The sequence below is a fragment of the Drosophila mauritiana genome, chromosome 3L (assembly GCF_004382145.1).
Source record: "Drosophila mauritiana strain mau12 chromosome 3L, ASM438214v1, whole genome shotgun sequence".
Classification (NCBI taxonomy): domain Eukaryota; kingdom Metazoa; phylum Arthropoda; class Insecta; order Diptera; family Drosophilidae; genus Drosophila; species Drosophila mauritiana.
In genome coordinates, this window is record NC_046669.1 from 14,721,320 (window position 1) to 14,741,892 (window position 20,573).

The 20,573-nt window shown below is 44.7% G+C and overlaps 5 protein-coding genes across 13 annotated transcripts; 2 read left to right on the top strand and 3 right to left on the bottom strand.

Moving 5' to 3' along the window:
- The first annotated feature begins 181 nt into the window (after nucleotides 1-181).
- LOC117141785 (centrosomal protein of 135 kDa) lies at nucleotides 182-11,261 on the top strand. Of its 3 annotated transcripts, none has more exons than XM_033305418.1 (13): nucleotides 182-404; nucleotides 466-540; nucleotides 913-1,039; nucleotides 1,102-1,254; nucleotides 1,352-2,747; nucleotides 2,828-3,038; nucleotides 3,098-3,213; nucleotides 9,460-9,585; nucleotides 9,732-9,885; nucleotides 9,941-10,065; nucleotides 10,262-10,529; nucleotides 10,711-10,875; nucleotides 10,976-11,261. In XM_033305418.1, the coding sequence occupies exons 1-13, from the start codon at nucleotides 306-308 to the stop codon at nucleotides 11,135-11,137; spliced, it is 3,177 nt and encodes a 1,058-aa protein (XP_033161309.1). In that variant the 5' UTR covers nucleotides 182-305; the 3' UTR covers nucleotides 11,138-11,261. The 3 variants fall into 3 exon arrangements, 2 of the variants coding, with proteins under 2 accessions (XP_033161309.1, XP_033161310.1); XM_033305419.1 differs by having other exon boundaries at nucleotides 183-404; nucleotides 9,959-10,065; XR_004459508.1 differs by lacking the exon at nucleotides 10,976-11,261 and having other exon boundaries at nucleotides 9,959-10,065; nucleotides 10,262-10,654; nucleotides 10,711-10,801.
- Nucleotides 3,366-8,615, bottom strand: LOC117141788. 7 transcript variants are annotated; one of them, XM_033305428.1, is made up of 5 exons: nucleotides 8,390-8,614; nucleotides 6,051-6,488; nucleotides 4,510-4,853; nucleotides 3,728-4,397; nucleotides 3,366-3,482 (listed from the first exon to the last, which is right to left on the bottom strand). In XM_033305428.1, exons 2-5 carry the CDS (start codon nucleotides 6,479-6,481, stop codon nucleotides 3,458-3,460), a joined length of 1,470 nt encoding a protein of 489 aa, XP_033161319.1. In that variant the 5' UTR covers nucleotides 6,482-6,488; nucleotides 8,390-8,614; the 3' UTR covers nucleotides 3,366-3,457. The 7 variants fall into 7 exon arrangements, with proteins under 7 accessions (XP_033161319.1, XP_033161318.1, XP_033161313.1 ...); XM_033305427.1 differs by having other exon boundaries at nucleotides 4,510-4,868; XM_033305422.1 differs by having other exon boundaries at nucleotides 3,366-4,397; nucleotides 4,510-4,868; nucleotides 8,390-8,615.
- Nucleotides 5,007-5,634, top strand: LOC117141790 (E3 ubiquitin-protein ligase RNF185). The gene has a single exon (XM_033305429.1). It carries the CDS (start codon nucleotides 5,062-5,064, stop codon nucleotides 5,554-5,556), a length of 495 nt encoding a protein of 164 aa, XP_033161320.1. The 5' UTR covers nucleotides 5,007-5,061; the 3' UTR covers nucleotides 5,557-5,634.
- Nucleotides 11,262-11,278: 17 nt separating the features above from the next.
- LOC117141786 lies at nucleotides 11,279-14,630 on the bottom strand. The gene is made up of 3 exons (XM_033305420.1): nucleotides 14,480-14,630; nucleotides 11,589-14,429; nucleotides 11,279-11,483 (listed from the first exon to the last, which is right to left on the bottom strand). The coding sequence occupies exons 1-3, from the start codon at nucleotides 14,499-14,501 to the stop codon at nucleotides 11,293-11,295; spliced, it is 3,054 nt and encodes a 1,017-aa protein (XP_033161311.1). The 5' UTR covers nucleotides 14,502-14,630; the 3' UTR covers nucleotides 11,279-11,292.
- An 85-nt stretch (nucleotides 14,631-14,715) lies between these two features.
- Nucleotides 14,716-20,121, bottom strand: LOC117141784. Its single transcript, XM_033305416.1, has 6 exons — nucleotides 19,724-20,121; nucleotides 19,270-19,554; nucleotides 18,844-19,209; nucleotides 18,067-18,397; nucleotides 16,907-17,717; nucleotides 14,716-16,841 (listed from the first exon to the last, which is right to left on the bottom strand). The coding sequence occupies exons 2-6, from the start codon at nucleotides 19,548-19,550 to the stop codon at nucleotides 15,013-15,015; spliced, it is 3,618 nt and encodes a 1,205-aa protein (XP_033161307.1). The 5' UTR covers nucleotides 19,551-19,554; nucleotides 19,724-20,121; the 3' UTR covers nucleotides 14,716-15,012.
- Nucleotides 20,122-20,573: the final 452 nt, after the last annotated feature.

Consider the following 20,573-nt stretch of genomic DNA (forward strand, 5'->3'; position numbering starts at 1 on the left):
ACAATCTTAAAAGGTCTTATATCATTTTTTTCAGCTTTTACATTTTATTTTGAATATAACGTTTTTTCTGGGAAATCGGCGGTATTTTTCATACGGTAATAAAATACTAAAACAAGTTTTCGATTGCTTTCTCTGCTGAGGTGTGATGGTCACATTCGATAACCGATATGTTTAAGTAAATATCGGTTGAAGTCCGGTTTTGTTTTGATTTGATTGAATAGCATTGTTTTCATTGCGCATTTTCTGAAATTTAGGGCACTTAGGAGAAAACTTGTGATTTTTTTTGCTGTTATTAGTGTTTTTCCATGAATATCAACGATGGTGACTTTAAAGACCTTCGCTGCAAACTGGACATCATGGGTTTCACACAGACGCTGCCCGTTTTGGCCATTCCACTGGTTCAGGTGACATTCATACCCTGTAATATTAAATTTTTGGCATATTCCTGTACCTTTTACATTGCAGGCTGTTTTCGGGGACCTAATTAAGACCACAGAATGTTTGAGGGATACGAAGAAAAAGGTGGCCGAGCTGCTGGAGGTGGGTATACCAATAGGGAGTATAAGACCTTTGGGTTATCTCGATCATATATGTGTAACTATAATATTATTACAATTTCTTACTGAAGAGATTGAGGCTGGTGCTGTTAGGATTAAAAAGAATTTGTCAATCTAGAAATAGCTGTCACATAAATATGATTATAATTGTGAGGGTCCCATGAGAAACTTCTATTCGGAATTCTTATTCTCTATACGCCAGACTAAACAATTAATTTGAATCCTTAAAATTGAACGTGAAATACCTGCAATGATATTAACTCGTTAGATTTTAAAGCCTACGCTCTTTCTTATATGTTGTGGTTTTTCATTTGGTTGCTAAGCAATCCTTCTGTTGTGGTTTTCCTTTCGGCAGGAAAAGACCTGTTGGGAGCTGGGTGTCGAACCATACAAGTGTGACAACTCTCGCCTGCTGGCCGAGTGCAATGAACTGCATCTCCAGTTCTTGAGGGACAGGGAGGACTACGAGCTGCGCCTGTGTGGTATGTTGTAATCGATTTTAGTTTGATTTTCAATTAGATCAGTGCCTTAAACACTTTTCCAGAGTCCGAGCGAAAGATCCGAAATCTGGAGTTGGATAAGCAGCACTTGCAGAGCCACAACGATGGGCTTCAAAGGCAACTGGACGCTTTGCTCACCAAGCAAATGGTTTCATCGGTCACGAACAAAAAGCCGTCAGCTGGCATTGGACGTCTGAGTAAGTCTTAGAAAGATATTTAAGTAGAATTGGACCTCCCTGAGATACTATCTCTATCTGATTCACGTTCGTTTTATTAACATTTTCTGCTTTCCAGCCAAAAAACCATTTATAACCACAGTGCGTTCGGGCATTGCGCTGCCAACTACACTGGGCACCAGCAGCAGTGCTCTTAAATGCACAAAATGCAATGCTGGGGTATTCCAGAAGACCACCACAACGACCAAAGACGGTGTGACAGTGACGCAAACCAGTGGCCAGGAGGAGCTAGACAAGATGCAGAACGAACTTACGGCAGCCGGGGAACAATTGGAGTTCTTCAAGCGCAAAGTGGAGGCCAGAAATCGAGAGATTCGCCGCTTAAACGACATGCTAGCAGGAGGACGTCCTCTAGGGGCTTTGGCCAAGGATTGCTGTTACAAGGACGTGGGCGCCCTCTCCCAGGACATCGATCTGTTGCAACGCGAGAAGAGCGATTTAATGATGCAAGTTCGAGAATTCCAGGACAAGATGCACGATGCCATGCAGCGGGCTCTAAGCTCCGAGGAGGACAAGATGAAGCTCCAGACGCAGCTGGAGGAGCTCAAGGAAGCTGCTTTGCAAGTGGAACAGCAGGCCAATGCGGAGATCGATGCCAAGGAACTGGAACTTAGGCAACTGCAGTTGGAGCTTAAGCAGAAGGGAAAGGATCACCGACTGGCCGGTGGCTTTGCTTCCAACCAAAGTGACAAGCATAATCTTAATGAACGCCTAAATCTTTTGACTCGTCGTGAAGAGGAACTACAGGCCACAAATGAAAAGCATAAGAAGAAAATTCAAAAAATGCAAGCAAAGATATTAGAGCTGCAGAAGGAGCTCAAAGATCAGAATAAACATTCCAACGTCACCCTGGATGAAGAGAAAATACGCCTGTCATCAGAGCGGGACTTCTTCCAGAAGGAGTACCTGCGTCTGATGAGCAAGTCCGGTTCCGAGTCGGAGATCGCCTTCTTGCATGCCCAAATTACATCAAAGGACGAGGAGTTAAAGGCCCTGCGATCTGAACTGTTTCATGGAGGAAAGCAGCAGTTTTCCCCAACAAAAAGTGTGCAGTATGAGACACTGCCACCCCCCACAGCTTCATCTATTACCTCCACCGTAACTAGCAATAGGAGTGACTGCGTCCAGGCGGCCATTGCAAGGGTGGAGCGGGAACGGGATTGCGCCAGGTCCGAGCTTGAAAGGGTTCGTTGCGAGCGGGATACCCTGAGGGAAAAGCAACTGAGCACAGTTCAACTTCATGCCGATGAGCTGCAGGCACTGCGCCTGCGAAACGAAGAGCTAAACGACCGCCTGCGGCAAATGGAACGCGATAATCGGGAACTTTACTCGGCTCGTCTGCCATCTGAAACGAATCTGGCGCTGCTTAAGGAAGACTTGGTCCAGATGAGGCAGCGTGTGGCCTCCATGCAAACCGAAATTGACCAACTAAAGGATGAAAATGGTCAAATAACGTTAGTAACAATGGAACTGCTTATAGATAGGCTATCATTTATCTCTATATTTTATTAATTTATTATTTATTTATTGGCAGCATGCTCAACGATCAAAACGAGCGCATCATTGCGGATTATCAGAGTAAACTTTTGGTGGCCGAGCGTCAACGACAGTCGGCGGATGTTCGGGCTAGCACCTTGGACTCCAGCCGGGAATCCAATCGAAGCGAGGTTACCCAACTTCGCATGGACATTGGAGCTCTGCGGCAGACTTACATATCGCTAGAACACGAGAAGGATATACTTCTGGTAACTTCAACTCATTCTATTTGTTAGATATAATAACACTATTTGTTCTGCTTTACTAGCATCAATTGGATACCAAAACTGAGCGGGCATACAAACTGGAGTATGAGCTAAAGGATTGCAAAGAAAAGCGGAATGCCCTAGAGCAGAATGTGAAGGACCTGGAGGATCAATTGCGGTAAGTGTGAGAATCTTTTCGTTTGTGCTTTAGAACCAAATACCAAAGAGTTGCAGAATAATTGACCTATTTACAACTTCATTTTTCTGCAAAAATGAAAAGATATGTTATGTTTTGATTTCTAGACTCTACATTGTTAGTCTTTCAAATTGTTTTATTTTCCTTATCGGGATTTTCCTTAAATACAACTCGTACATTAGGCGATGTAATACATTAATGGCACTGTCTCTTCCTATCGAACACGTTAACCGAATATTTCTAAAAACCACCTAAAAGAGAACAAAATGGTTAATTGAATAACAAGTGATCTAATCGATCAATAAACACTGAGCATGCAACACAAAGACACAGGATAATAGGGGTGTAATGGGGAAAATTAGGTGGGCATGCGGTGGAAGAGTAGAAGTCATCACAACCAGACAGAAAATAGCTTGAAGATTGGGGATTTTAGGTGGTCCCACCAAGGTGCAGATCATTGAGAAACTTCGAGTTGAGTCGCTCGTTGGTTAAATACCTCGCCAGGCTGACACTCGGAGCGCTGCAGTTGCTCATGCCGCGTTGATCCGACTCCGAGGGCGTGTAACCCGGTCGGCAGACGCACTTGGCCCGACTGGCGTGGACCAAAATCGAGGTGCCATTCGTGGCTTGCGATTTCAGTGGCTCCAGCCACTGACCCGCGCCGCAGGGTCCTCGGCTATACAGCTTGTGGCACTGCCCATTGATCTCCACCATTCCGGGCGTGGACTCGCATATATTTTGTTCCTTATCCGCTCCATCTCCCGTGCACTGCTGATCCAGATTGGTGAGGACACCGGAACAACCGCACATTCCATTGTAGGAGATGCCATCGATGGATGGCCTGGCGGTGAAGTCGAAGATCACCACCTGATGTAGGGCACATGGGCCTTGAGATCCAATCCTGTAGCAAGAATCTTCCGCTGGGAAGTACAGGCGATTCTTGCCACAGAAGTTGCGCACACAGTTGGTTCCGTTGACCAGGAATTCATTGGGCCCACAGGGACCCCTTGTGTACAGGCGATAGCAGATGCCATCGCTCCAGGGCACATAGCCCTCCTTGCACTGGCACTGGGCACGTGGCAAAAGCTGCAGGGTGCTGCCCGTTGTCTCCTCGACCTCGTCGGGTATGCGGAAGATGTGACCAGGTGGGCAGGGACCAGGAGTGTCTGAAAAATAGGAGAACATTAAATACGATATAGAAGAAAATTATAGTGAGATGGAACAGCATTTCCAAGCCGGTAATTGCAAATTAACGGGTTATATTTAACCCAATCCTACCCAGCTCATAGCACATTTGATGCGGAGCATGATAGTGCGGCAAGTGCCGCTGGCAGTCGCATCGCCCGCCGGGCAAGAAGATGTGACCCGGCGTCGAGCAGGGTCCTTTGGTGTAGTGTTCATAGCAAGACTCCTCCGCCGGATAGTAGAACGTGGCCAACTCGCCATCATTCTCGCAGCGGCACTCGGCCAGTCCCTCCTCGTTGCGAACGAGAAGTTTTCCCCGGCTGCATGGACCCTTTCCATGCCTCGCATAGCACTTGTTGTCCCTCGGCCAGAAGAGCATGTCCTCCGGGCAATGCAGCGGTCGCTTGCACGTACCCCAACGGTTGCCGGTGGCGGTTCTGGAAAGGATTTGGCTATAGTTTAGTTAACTTTTAATTGGTATATACGACGCACGTCATCCTATATGAATATGAACCCATTGGAGCGAAAGAGTTTTCAAAATATTGTTGATATCACATGAACTGTTAAGATTACTTCATTTTATTTTGAGAAGACGGTTAGACTTGAACAAAATTACCTGCGCTAGAAACACACACATCGGAAACAATGTCGGCTGATACTCTAGAAATGGACACCACAGATGAATCGTTCTACGAGTGTAACATATGTCTAGACACCGCCCACAATGCCGTGGTCAGCATGTGTGGTCATTTGTTTTGCTGGCCATGTCTGCACCAGTGGATATCGACGCAACCCAATCACACAGTGTGTCCCGTGTGCAAGTCGGGCCTGGATAGGAGCAAAGTAATACCGGTGTACGGACGAAATGATAAAAGGCAGGAGGATCCGCGGAATAAAACTCCGCCGCGTCCAACTGGCATTTGGTCGGATTACGAAAATGATGTGGAATTTGGACTGTTTTCGTACTTGATTTTTTGTTTCTTCTTTCCCTATGGTACCCTATCATCTTATCTGAATATTGACGGACCACTTAATCCTGCTCCTGATCACGACATAAGGGATGGGCAGAACGCACTACTTCTTTCTAAGTTGTTTCTCTACGTGGCCATTATGCTCATCATTTATATGATTTTAATTTAGCAAGAATAGCAATAAGATCAAAATAAACCATGATGGTGCCAATAAATCATTATAACCAAAAAGATGTGGGTCCTTTACAAATTAAGTTCAGTGAAGTTTTCGGAAAATTAGCCATCAATCTTTTTAGTATTGTGTATCATTATGTAAAGCAAATGTAATGAAAAGTAAATATTCAATTGCACTGGGAAGCAAAACAGCATTTTAGGTTTTAAAAACGACAGGTTGTGTCGTAAAAGTAAAACTATATTCTTGAGAAGCAAAAAATGAACTTTCGTTATGCATAAAAACGAGATATCAAAGTAGAATGCTTCCGCTATTGCTTAAGTGCACCAGAACTTTCTCTAAACTCATGATTAATGTTGAAACTCGAGTTTTGCAATCGAAATCAAAAGTTTCATACGACTAGAGAACCTGTAAACCTTTAGGAAGTGAAAATGCGAACATGGCAGTTGCTTAATTCAAATAGCTTCAGCAAAGAACCGAACTCAACTCACCTCCTGACCTGATCCGGCACGGGTTGGAAGTACTCCTCGGGTTGGCAGGGTCCCCGTTCGTATAGCTTGTAGCACACATTCTCGTGGAGCGGACTGAGTGCAGTTCCCGGGGGGCAGCGGCACTCGGCTGCAGGTGCATCCTTTCGCTTGGCACTCACTGCGGTGGGACTGAGCTCCATGGTTGCCGGACACGGATAGCCGAGGGTGAAGATCTTGAAGCACTTCTTCAGAGGTGCCCAGTACAGCAGCTGCCAGCCACCGGACATGCTGGCGCACGGATTCTGTGCGGGATCACTCCACGGAGGCGGCACTATTCCGGCCGCCACCTGCTGCGGATTCTGGCCGGTGGTCAGTAGGAGAAGCAGGCAGGTGAGAATGGAGCTGCCCGCCTGCAGAGCAGCCCAGCAGATGAGCACTTTGCGACGCCTCATGGTGAATCTGTAAATCAATAATGATTGATTAGTAAACATATCTACACATCTAATCAGGAAATAATTACAATAGAGCTTCAGAAACCTATTTTTTCTAGGTTGAATTCAAAAATCTAGAATGTATTGATACAAAGGTGTTAAAAAATCATAATATTGTATTGTGTTGGACCATTAATAATCGATTTGTATAATCAATAGATTGTGGCATTTTTGAGGGTCATTTATAACGAATCGTTTGCGTGGAAATTAACTATTGACTTAACTTGAATTTAAGTCATTAAATTAAATTAAGTTCGAGCTGTAGTAGACCTTCCCCCTACTCTTTGCAAGAAATCGGGGGTGGAAGCTACCATTAAACCGGATGATGGATGACTTTTCCATTGTGTTCGCTGCTGTTTAAAAATCAATTCACCGCTGCACCGGCGTAGGGTTTTAAAGCGGGTCCAATTCGAATTAGCCAACCCTTTGGGGCAACTGATTATCATGTTGGCCGGACCGCAGCGCAAAAAAAAGGAAAAAAAAAAATGAAAACTAAAAGGCCAAAAACCCAAAACACTGAAAACCAGTAAACGGTTCGCGCGCGGTTAACCATGACCCAAATACCCATTTATCTTGACTTCTTTTCGCCTCAGCTGCCGACCGCTGGTCAGAAATCTTCTGCTCTTTTCCAACGGCTCGCTTAGCCCATCTTATGTAACCGGCCGCAAGATGATGAAACATGTGGCAGCCACAAACAGCCAGCGAAGCGATCACCACAACGCCGCCGCCGGACACGAAAGGTGCCACACTTGGGCGGTACGGATTGCGTGATTTGCGGCCCGTTTTGGATCGCTCTGCTAACCCGGCGGCGGTTGCATTGGCAACTGGTTTTTCATCTACGTCAGCGTTTCATTCTGGCCAACTGGGGATTCTCCGGCCCATTTACTCCACTCGAATTGGCACCTTTCGCAAGCTTGTTGTTAACACACAGAAACTGGATTTAATGTGATCACCTTTATACAAATCAATTAAGCCGCTCTAGGTGTTTCACCTTTTGGATTCGCCGATCTGGTTTCCTTGTTCGTTTTGTATGTGCTTATGATTTATCCTATGATGTTGTTAATTATCCTTGAGATACTTTCATCATCTGTTCACACACTAACTGGATTTTCTTTGATTTAAATAATAATTTGTTTATTATGTGTATTTTCTGTTTATCTAGGAGTTTGTTAGATTAACTTTTAAAAATTGGTTATAATTCTTGCTTTTCCGGATCTTTTGTTATACCTAACATTTATTAAATCACGCAACTTGCTTGTTAGCTTACTAACTTGATTTATTAAGGGTTGCGTTATAAACCTAATTAAGAAAATTAATGGGCTCATAATTGCAAGTGAAACCCTTATCAATTATGACCCAAAATTGCAGTATACATTATTTGTTCGGTGCCTTTGTAGGCTTTTTATACACTTTTTGTGGGTTTCTATTGTTGGGTCCATTTGTTAATTTTTTATAATCTTGCATAAATGGTTAAATATATTTTCATAGCAGCTACTACTTTTTTTTGACTCTCCACCTTACAAATATTGTTCAGTTAATTGATCCTTATAGACTATATAGCTAAACAACAAAAATGATTTAAGAAGAAGTCCATGTGGCAGTATAATTATTTTTTAGTTCTAAAATGTTCTGTTGTCTCACTGATTTAACACATACATTGCATTATTGTTTCCCAAACTAGTTCTGTTTTTATTTGATAAAAAATAACAACACTTGTCTCGAAATCAGGTAAAAATCTGCTGTTTATATGGGATAACAATGGACTACTGAGAATTAACTCGAGCACATATTCTTGGTTTCCTCTTCCACATTGTATTAATTCTGGCTTAGCTGGGATGGAACTACGCCGTCCCTCATTTGCGATCGCACCTTTTGCAACTCGGCTGGTTTAATGTGCAAACTGGTTGGTAGAGGGCTCAATTTGTTTTGATTTGGTTCCAGCAATCACGCACAATAACAAAAACACAGATATTCGCTACACTTTTTCGATTGAGACGGTTGGTTGTTCCCTAGGACAGAACTGAACTGACCAACCGATGCAACCAAGCGATCGCGGCGTCCGTTCGCTTGGGCAGGTAACAAAAGTCTGAGCGAGCCATGGTTTGGGCCATGTTTTCACGGCATGAGCCAGCTCTTGAATGGCCCGCTCTTGCTGCCCATGTCCGCTCTTTCAAAAGGTGAGGCCCAGTAGATAGATGTGTGTGAACGTGCTAACCGCCTTGGCCAAAAAGGTAACAACGAAATGTCAGTTTCTCTCTTAGCCATCTTGGCCATCTCAGCTCTGCGTCAGCGGCGGCAGTGACGGGTATTTGAACTTTGTTTAGCCTTAATGACGGACTGACGGACGGCGATGGATACGGCTGTGGCTGTGGCGATTCGATGGCGACTTTGACTGCCGTGTGTTCTTGAGCTTCTGGCCAAGTGCGGATGTGTGTGGCTACGTGCCTGGCATGGGTAGTTAATGCTAGATACTCCTATCCACTCGTGCACTGCGCATGATTCATTGCTACTTTTATCGCAAAGATTTGGTAAACAATTAAATCTATTCTTTTGAATTACATATGTGCGCTAACTAAAGTACAAAAGCATTATGTTGTATAATTATTTGAATCTGTAGAAAGAAACTACAAAAGATCAGCTAGATTTCAGCTGGAATATTGAACAATGTTTCAAATCTTTCTAAAAATCGTTCTATAACCTTTTTTGAAAACAAAAAAGTAATGATCCTCCCTTTTTTTCCAACTGCTGTTTGTATCCAAAGTTCTATCCATTGCTATCTAAAATTTCCCTTTTTTTTGGTAGTGCACCTATTCAGTTAACCCCTCTTTATGGCCATCGGAAGAGGGTCAGGTTCTGGCAGACAGTGGCATTGATTGCGCTACGCCTTTAGCATTGCTTCCAATTGATTTCCAACGATTCCCTCTGTCCCACCATTACAGAAAACTGGCCAACAGGAACCGGCAGCGCGACTCAGAACTGACGGAGACCTCGACGGAAAGTAAAACGCTGCGCCAGCAGATTGTGGCACTCAAAGCCAGTCGCGATGAGGCAATAGCAGAGAATCGGTGAGCAAAAAAGTCATTAGCGAGGTGAAGATATCATAGAACTGCTTCCGCGCTGGGACAAACCTTTTTTTCCCTCCGATCATTAGGGGGGTTTTTTTGTCCATGATTTTCCAATGAACACACACACCTAACTTGTTGCCCCACAGCCGGCTGATGGACAAATTGAGCGATGCCCAAGCGGAGGCCAGGACGTTGCAAAAGAAGCTGACGGACTCCGAGCTTCAGGTATCCAACATGAAGCAGCAGCTGCACAAGTACGTCCAGGAGGTAAAGAAGGCCGAGGATTTGCTCATCCAGAAGGTTGGTTGTTTACCATAATTAGTTCATAAGTCGAAGCTCTCGAGTCGGTATACAGGTGTCCTCTAAATTCAAGGAAAAGGAGCGCGATGATATGCTGGATCAGTACCACTGTCTAACCCAGGGCCATGCTACCCTGGAGGGTAACAACCAAAGTCTGGAGTGCGAGGCGGTTGAGTTCAGGTGAGTTTCATTATTTCTTCAATAATTTAAGATTCCATAGGACCTTGAGAACTAAGAGCTATTAATCAAAAGAACTTAGTCCAGCGGATAACACTTTAAATTAGTTTTAGCACGCAATAAAATGTAGAAGTACTTAGTTGCATTAATTGGCATGTACATACGATTATATTACCAATTATTATATGTTTTTACGCAGACGACAGATCTGTGAGCTGGAGTGCGAGGTGCACAGCCTGAAGGAACAGCTGCAGCATCGCCAGTGCGCACTTCATGATATGGAAATGCAGTTGACCGCCGCCCGGGCATCGGTGTGTTGTCTGAAAAGGGAGCTGGAGAATGCCCGAGATGACATCCGTGTCCAGAAGGTGGATCTGGAGGCGCGCAAGGAGCTGTGTGACAAGCTCGATGTGGAAAGAAGCAAACTCAATGCGGAGCTGAATGAAGTGAATGAAATTCGCAAAAAGGTGAGCTTCAGCTCCGGTCCGGATCACTTTCCGTATCTGTATCCTAGTTAGAACACTCTGCTGTAGTCTACCTCGCTTTCTAACCATACTCTAACTATATAGATGTAACAAACTAAATTGCGCTTGTAAGTAGCTCGAATGGGTTTGCTATTCAATATTACATCAATAATTTTATCTACAGCTTGAAGAACAGCTTCAGCAGAGCTTGGCCATTAATCAGGTCACCACCGAAACCACTGATCTCATGCTCGGGCGCTTGCACAATGATCAGCAGCGTCAGGAAGACGATGATATTAGCTCCAAAAATGAAATGGACCGACTGCAACGTCAGTTCCAGCAAACTTTGGTAAGTTGTGCCAGTAATGGGTTACCGCTTTACTAACGCCTTCTTTTAAAACCTAACCTAATGAATGAGCCAAATAATAATTATTATATTTCCCCAAAAGGATCAGTTGCAGGAGGAGCGTGCCCGCTGTAGGCGCCACGAAGAGTTGGCTAAGAAGTTTGAGCAGCAGGTAAGCGATCTGCGTCGAAATCTCGCCGATGATCGTTACAATCAGGCTAGGACACGTGAGGTCAGCCCCCGGGTGCCATCGAAGACTCTTTAATTGAAAGTATATTCATGCATACGCTTCTTATTTAATATGTTATCTCAAATTTATTGTTTGGCTGGGTTATCGAAATTGTAAAAATATAAGATTGTCAAAACTAAATAAAAATTTAATGCAACGACGGGCACGGTCATCTCGGATCGAGGACTCTCTCATTGAATGAAGCCACCACATTCGTTCTGGCACATGGTGGCCAGATTCATGTAGGTCTGGTACATGCAGGGACAGCCATTAAACGAAGGTATTCGCATGTGATTGGTCTGCGGATGCGACTCATCGCAGCTGGCGAAGTCATCATCGCAGGTGGACTCATTGCACGTTTGCTCCGCAGAGCTGCTGGATCCTAAAGAGAAATGAAATATACTTTAAAGTATAAAGTACCAATAGTATGTAGTAGTTTACATCATAATATTTAGCACCCATGGAAAAGCTTCAGCGAATTACTTACTGCAAGTGGAGCTAGCTCCTGTATAATCCGTCTCATCGCCGTGATCTGATGTGTGGTATTTGAGGGCGCGCTCCCAATCGATGCGACTGCGACAACTTTCCTCCACATCCTCCTCCTTCGTCAGGCCCCCTTTCTCGTCCTCGAAGGTCACTGTTCGCGTGCGCTTTTCACAGACTGTCTCCCAAACTGAAAGTTGTCTTGGGGAAGACATACACGATCTTGGGCTATGCTGCTTACAGGACTGTTCAGGATGCTCTCCTTCACAATAAACACATTCAGTTGAAGTCTCCACACATCTCGAGGGTATGACATTGGTGCAATGTTCTCTTTCCATTTGGAAAGAATCGTCATCAGTTCGAAAACAGTCAATATTTCCGGGCATATTTTGAATATACGTGGATTCAGAGTTTTTCTGACACTGAGAACATTGTGATTGAGCACTTAACGATAGATCTTCAGCTGGATTATTTCTATACGGACTGCTGCTCCGGGAATTTGCTAGAACTCTCCTAGAACTTTTATGAGAACTCAACGATAGATCTTCTACAGAACTATTTCTATATGGACTGTGGCTCCGGGAACTTGCGCCACCTTGTGGAGGAGTCTGGGTAATGTACTCTTTTTTATAACTTTTATGCTGGCCATAAGATAGCGGTGGTGTCCGTGGACTATATGGAAGAGTCTGAACTTCTTGCGGAACAGGCTGCTTATAGGTAATGTGCTGGATTTCTCCTTGTGTTCTTGGACTACCTTCCCTGCAATCCACCACCACGGAGTGTCCCTTTTCATGGACATGACCGTAATCTGATCTTTTTTTACGATTGCTCGAAGATTCGTGCTTGGATCTGGCAGGAACACAATGTTCTTTATCGAAATACGTGCTTTTCATCACAGCTTTAGCAATTTCACTTTCCATGGTAGCCATTGAATTAGAGGGATACTTTTTGGAATGAGATGAAGCTGCTGATGCAGGATTGAGCTGATCCCGAAACTGCTGGTGTTCCCGGCACACTTGACAGCCTTTATCCATACTGATATGCCGCTCTGTTTGCGTAGGCCTCTCCCGCCACGAACACTCCGTCTGGGTGTCCTTTGTTTCGTGCATGGCTGAGGGATGCTGAAGAGGTATCGAGGTATAGCTGGTGGGTCCTCTGCTTTGGACTGTAACTGATCGCTGAACTGGATGAGCTCCTATTCGCCTATCACCACACTTCGCGTCTGGCTGCACACGCTTCTCGGAGTGCTCCCACTTTACTGCTTTATAATTATTGCCCTTCGACATCAAGGATTTGGATTGCTGGGCATGTGTGCGATTTGCATTTGTGGCTTCACCGCTCCTTTGAAAGCTTCTTTCGATATGGGACTTAACTCGTAGGATTGCATCTGGACTGATGTACCCCATTTCCTCAGAATAACCATAACCATTGGTATAAGAAACTTTTTCATCACAACACCGATATGGAACACCATCTGGAATGGAAGTGCCAGATCCCATGTCGTCCAATTGGTAGTGAGCACTTCTTTCTTTGCAGCGCAAGCAATCATGTTCAGTTTCGTCTCCAAATGAATATGAGTTCTCCGTATAATGGTCCGTTATCCTATCTGAATAATTGGTGTCCTCAAGTTTTGGTAATCTCGTATCTTCCTTACCCGCCATTCTTGTGTATGTGGGATTCGGATCCGGAGGCTTGCAATTTTGTTGATTATACAGATTGAAATATTCTTGGTAACTTTGCGAATCGATTTCATCATTAAGTTCATCTGAGCAAACCTTGGATGGTTGAGCTTTACAGGGGATTCCTTTCGAAGACGGAAAACGGCTGTCTATCGGCTTGCATTTCTTTTGTCCATGATCCTTGGTAGACTCGTGCTCCTTCTTCCGCTCAATTTTTATCGCTTTCTCAGGTTTTCTACATTTATTGTGAACTGGTGAAGTAGCCACCCTCTTAACATTACATTCCAGTTTTTTACTATTAATGCACTTTCCACTTCTAGAGGGATTTCTTTTCTCCTGGCATTTAACTTGAGTTCCACAATCCTTTCGCTCCTTTGGTGCTACAGCACGTTCGATTTTCGGACGCCAGTGGCGGCAAAATACCTCTGTATTTAGATCGGTCACTAATCTTCCGCAAGTTGGACGCGGATACATGATATAAGATATTCCAAATTGTGTACCCTGATGTGGTGATCCATTGAGATCACCGTAAGCACAGAATTGTTGATGATACGCCATATCGCAGTTGCCGGAACAGTTGCCCAAGCAGTTGCAGCAGGGAGTAGTTCCATACTGGTTTTGGCACACAGATTGGATGCCTTGAGTACAATAATCACAATTACAACAGTAACCTCCCCTGGCTCTTTTTTTATCGGCGTTTGGAGACTTTTTCGTGACTGCGATTCCGATGGTGCGGCACTTGGCCCACTTAACTTTCTGCTGAGAACCGGATGCAGGACTCCTATTGACGGACAGAGGACTGTCTTTCGCTTGATTCGCCTTCAGACTCTGGCTCCAAGTCAGGTTTTTTACTTCCGCCTTCTCCAGAGACGGAGATCGGTTCATAGCTTCTTTGACTTCGAGAAAATGATTGCGAAAGCGCTCCAGCCTATTTAACTCATGGCCGATCCTCACGTTTAGGACTTCCACCTTCTGGAGAGTTTCTTGGATTTTCACAGAGGAAAATGAACTCGGCGCTTTTGGCTTTATCGAGGTGGAACCGGAAACTCTAGCCAACGGACGTCGGAAAAGTTCCCTTACCTTCGTCACCTGCGTGTTCTTTATGTAGATCCGTTGGTGTCCCTCGACCGAGACTCGCTCCTGTCGTTCCAGTAAATAACTGGGACCTGTGAAATATATACTATACTTTTAGACAACTTTTAAATAGTTTGCCTACATTCACTGGTTTTCTTCTCCATAGACTTTATTCGGCGTGATCGCAATCAATGTACACAGAAAATATATTCGTTTTGATTTCATCGGTATTTTTCTGTGATGTTTAAGGCTGTGCCTTTTGATTTAATTTTATAGAAATGCAATTCATTTTTAATACGAGTACAAAACGAATAACGTGAATCGCCGTTTTCTGAAGAAATGAAACAAACCAAACACTCCCCAAAACAGACAGATAAAAAGATGTTGTTTAGATTATTATTTTACGCACAATTTACACTAATAATTTCGTGTTATTTCTTAAAATTGACATGGATAATGCCGGGGGATAATGGGATAAGGATATTGCAAAATATATGTAAGCTAAAAATCATAACGTTCAACAACTCCTAATTAACTACAATAACCTAATTATTACAGTGATTCAACAGTTTTACAGACGTTTCTTCCAAAAAAATAATACAAATACTATTGCAGGCCAAGATCAATGGGATTGGATCGGCAACTGGAACTACAACTGGTCTGTGTGGGGGCTTCCTAAACTAATTCCTTCGAAGACGCATATGTCTCTGATCCACCGGCACTGTAAGAGCTGGTGGACAGGGGCGTGCTGACATCGCGACTTTCTCCATTGAGCAAGTACACAGGCACGTGGCTGGTCACCAGTTCCAGGTTGTGGGACGGCGAGAGTATCGCAGTGCTGTCTTCGTCCTCGGCGACGCGAATGGGAGCAGCAATCTCCAATTCGTTGCCCACATCGGGCACCAAGTCCTGATCGAAATCGTAGGCGGGTTCTGGTGTCGGCTCGGCAATTGGCTCACCAACTGGCTCAGCAACTGGCTCGGCAACTGGCTCGGCAACTGGCTCATCAACTGGCTCGTTAACTGGCTCGTTAACAGGCTCGTTAACTGGGTCGGCAACTGGCTCAGCAACTGGCTCGGTAACTGGCTCGTCTTGTTGTTCGTCTGGAGCTGGCTCAGGTTGAATGGGAGAGGTATCTAGCGCAGGATCTGCCTCGAACTCAAATGGGTAATCTATTAGCCACTGCTTCTTTTTCTTATTCTTTACGTGCGTCCAACAACGTCCCTTGAATCGCCGTCTTCGCTTGCGCCTTTTGCCGTTCGGTGTGGGCGTACATTGCTCGTCAAACTGCTCTTGACTGAGTGAGTGATTCTCATCGTGCTCCTGAGGCTGATCTTTCGACAGCTGTTGATCCGTTTCCCGTTGCTGATCTTCCACTAGCTGCTCATTTTGATTTTGATCTTCCGCTTCCTGGTCATCATTTTCTATCAGAGGTTGCTCTTTCTCTGCCAACGTTTCATTCTCAACATGCAGATGTATTCCCTCCGCCGGTTGCTGATCCTCTAGCAGACGAGCTACTTCTGATTCTTGTGATTCTTGTTCATCATCCATTTGCTGATGCTCTTCTTCGTGCATCGCCAATTGTTGTTGCTCCTGTAGCAGCTGCTCTTCCAAAAATTGTTGATGCTCCAGATCGAGCTCTCGTTGCTGCTCACTTGGCGCTTCAGGAGCGTGGTGTTCCTCCACTTTATCTTCCTCAACCATTTGGCTTTGCGATATTATAATTTCTTGTTCCCGCAAATCATTTTCGTTTTCTTGCTCCTTTTGCACTTTTTTGTGTCGCTTTCTCTTAGGCTTCTGCGCCTTTTTTTGTTCCTTTAATTCTCGATCAGGATTCATAGAAAGTATATCCTCTTGGACACTGGGTGCTTCTTCAGCTCTGAGTGACCGTTTATGGCTCTTGAGATTACAACGTTTCAGTCTTATTATGGGCAATTTATGCGGTGCAGATTTCCGAATAGTGTCGAGATCCTGCTCCAGTTGCTGTACCTCGTTTTTCCGCTTCGCATTTAATGCGCGAAGCTTCCGACACCGCTTTGTGGCCTGTTTCAGCATATTAGGCTTATCGTCCTTCTTTTGCACCTTTTGGCTGACTTTTCGATTCTTTTTCTGTTTCTGATTATTCAACCTGCGTCGTCGGATATTCTCGCGCTGCAGAGTTAGCAGGTGATTGTAGTAGCTCACTTCATCACCAGCTGTCTTGGAGAAACATCGACGACTGTAATCCGAATCGGCGTTGGAGTTATGGTTGTCAGTTGATGCACTTCGTATCTGGCAGGGACTACTCGAACTGTGCGTGGAAGCTGGCGGCGTGGGCAACGCCACTCTTTGTCCTCGTTGCGTACTCCGGATGCGGGTGGGTGTGGCCAAGATCTTTGTGGGTGTACTACTGGAGGCGTTGCTAGTGGTGGGCGTTAACTGACTAGTCGCATTTTCAGCTTCACTCCTGGCTTTGATCTTGGCGTCCAGTTTGGCAAACATTTTCGCACTGGCTTTTCGGTGCTCTATTAGGATAAGAAATGTAGATTAATAATACAGTAATTGTATATATATATTTATATTCCTTTACCCTCTTTCCATCGTTGTGATTCTGTGGCCTTGGACGAAGATGGCTTGTACTGCTTAATGGATGGCTTCTTGGATGCGCCTGTCTTGGCGTTCGGAGTGGTCGCACCCAAGTGCCGGGGACTGAAGGTAACCTGTTTCTTTAGCAGCGAAGACTCGCTGCAGTTGCTGTTTTGACTAGAGGTTTGACGGCAGTGGTAAAGTGGGGTTCGTTGTCCGCTGGCATAGCTGGCATTACTGCTTTGCGGGAAGAAGCCGTGGCTGTGGGCGCCTGAGTATTGGTCCTCCTCTACCAGATCCTGCTCCTCGTCGTCCAACGTTTGCACACACTGATCGACAAGATGTGGCGCCGTGGTAGACACCAAATGAAGACTATCCCGGCGACAACTATAGCTGTTCACAATCCGCGGAACTGTGTAGGTAGTGGGTGGAAGCACAGTCCTTTCATAAGTCCGCAGATTGCTGGGATAGATCCGAGTGACGGGCACAGAGTCGTCATCGCCAAGGATCGTTGTCGATGTCTGATTAGCCGAATCGTTTGAATTGGAGTTCGAGTTGATGCCATCTACGTTGGCAGGCACATTAAAGTTCACCGAAAACATCTCTACATCATCGTCAGAGTCGCGCAGCTCTACAATCTCCATTGAGTTGTCAATGCCGCTAAACAGAACGTTGGCGCGCTTGCAGGGCTCCAACTGGCGAGCATTCTGGCAGAGATTCTGGAGGAAAACGGGCGGATGATTGTAAATTGATGATGTCGGCGTACCCGATATGTCCCACATCGGGCAGCTGTCCTCATCATCAGAACTGAGCACCTATGCAAAAGAAGATCATCAAAAATTATTAGAATATTCGTTCGAAATTAATGCCTATATAAAGAAGTACTCTTATTCACTCAGTTGAGGTTGTAGTCATTTTGGGACAGCGAAGTGGGGCCAGCGACTGCCCGTCACGCGACTAACTGCGCCGGCGGTGGCTTTTGCCCCACTCGCTTGTCCGAATCAGACCTTTTACTAAGACATCATAGTTAAGTCAATACGAGCAACACAATGAAGCATTTTGGTTTAAAAACTAAAATCCACAATCCATACTGCTTCACAGTGTTGCTAACTTAAGTTAATCTTCGAAAGAAGATTTGCATGAAAGTGAAAGTAGCAAACTAACCACTTCGTTGGACTGCGGCGGTCGATTGTCCACCTTGCTGACTACATGCAAACTTGTGCAACTGCTCATTCGCAGATGATTCAATATGGTGCGCGTGGCGGAATTCTGGTCCGTAAACTTTGGCAAGTAATGAGCATAGACACTTTTTATGGCCAGCGATCTTGAGGGCCTCATGAACTTTTCGGCGAACTGCACGATGCGCTCCTTGACTGACTCATCCGACTCCAGACGCTGCCAGTAGTAAAATATGAGTATGTATTCGATGTAGAGTTTATCTGGCAGTTCAGCTTGTATCATAACACTGGGTACGGACCAGTGGGGAAAGAGGCGGCTGCAAAAGAAGGAAAAGAATATTGAAACGTTTTGGGACCACATAAGCCAAATACATCCATTGTAATGTTGAATTGTTGAAAGGCAATGGAAAAGATTGTCAGGAGCTGCTAATAATTTCCAAGTGGTATTATTAGATGATAAGTTTTTTAATTTTCATTAATTAAACTTGTTCTTTGAGAAAAAAACAACACGCGTACTTTTTTAAAGAACACATGGCATAATTATCATGCCCCGAGTTTAAGCATTTCACTTTAAACTAATGGCTTATCGGTTCTTTAATTAGCTCTTATAAACAAAGCAAAGGGAGATCTGTCGATAAGAAGTTGTAAACTATATAATTGTATACTACATATGTATGTATCTGACTCATTGAATGCGTAGATGCCATACAAGTGTAAATTGAGTAGTAAATGTTTTTCACTTGAGTTGAACAAAACCACCCACCTGTACAGCATGGACAAAATGCTAGCTCTGTTGAAGAGCTTGGGTGCAGCGAGCAGAGTGCGCAGCACGTGCTCCCGGTGGACGCCGGCGCCACCATCTCCGTACTCCACGTAGAGCTTCAGGCAGCTGTTGATCCGGTTGATGATGACCTCCTCCTTTTCCACCGGCTCCTGAGCGGAGCAGAGTTCGCAGGATATGTAGAAGCCAACAATATTGCACATGCGTTGCCTGTAGCTCTCGTCCCGCTGCAGCGCTCGACCCTGAACCATGGTGTGGATGACATCAGTGAGGCCAGTTAGGATTCGCGCCAGCTTGCGGCACTTAAGGGGCAAATACTGAGCTCGCTCAAACTCTTCCCGAATGGCGCTAAAAGATTAATTACGTTTGTTATTAGTTTCTTCTATGTGCAAGTGTATCTGTGCTTACCCCTCGTACTGCATGAGCAACCGGGCCATACGCTTATCGAAGCTATCATCATTTAAAGCAGCAATGGCATCGAGAATCTTCCTCCGCGTCTCATTCAAATGGCCAAACTCAGGCTCCGGCTCGGGCTCCGTCTGCGAATCCGGTTTGTTGCTTTCCGGCTCCCGCCCCGGATCCGGCGATACACACTCGGTATCATCGGCATTGGCCAACGTGCTGACCTTGTCGAATTCGTCCAGCGTGCTGCCGCTGTTCCGCTTTCCGTTCCCGACCAAGCAGCTCATGGTGCTACCAGCCAAAGGGGAAAAACAGTTGAAGAAAGGTATTCATGCAAATTGATGAAATCGAACAGGGCCGAAAATAACTCGTTGTTGTTGCAGTGAAAGTCGGAGCGCCCCCCTTGCCACTTCACCACTCCGACCCCAACGAACAAATGACCAAAAACCGAAAGACCTACCAAAAATTGTGTTTTTCTGCCAAGAAGGAACGCTCTACACGGGCAATTTCGATGTGCCGCGGCAAGTTACTATCGCACTGCACACCTGAGCGGGTCCAAACATATTATCTTTGTAATATGTGCACTGTTTATATATACTTTTTGTATTTCGGGCAGGAGCAATACCGATTAAGAGCTTCGTCGGATGAATATTGCGTTCATGCGGTGCGCAGATGCCGTTAATCGCACATCGTGATTTCTCACTTTTCATGATGTGGTGCAGGACTCGGAGCTCTTTGTTTTTCTATCTGAATTAAATACTATCTGATCAGCTGGAATATGTGCTTTAATCGCATGTGTGTTTCATGAGCTCGCCGCACGTAATTATCCATATATTCAAGTGCACTTTTGAATGGTTTCATCTCAATGCGTAATTCAGGACAACGTGGAAACGAAGCCAGCAGATGCCGTCTTTATTTGGGCAGTGTTGGAGAGCGTCGTCCTGTTGCCGATACATGTACACGAATTCACGAATTTCACTCGGTAATAATAATTTGTCGTTTCATCGTACCGATGCACAAGCAAATTACTACAATACATTTCACAAGATACTAGTACCATTTTTGTATAATTTACATTAAAAGTTATAATGTATATAATAGGTAATTTCTTCACAGTTTTTATTTAGGCTCTTACTCTTATATTTTGATTCGAAACGGAATTACCAAATTCATCGTCTTATTTAATTTTGTTAGGGAAAATTTTGTAAGTTCCTTAATCAGTATAAGCTACTGTATAAACAGGAAATTTGAAATACGAGAACAATACATAATTTTCTAAATTACACAGCACTACACAAGCTGCTAGTCCT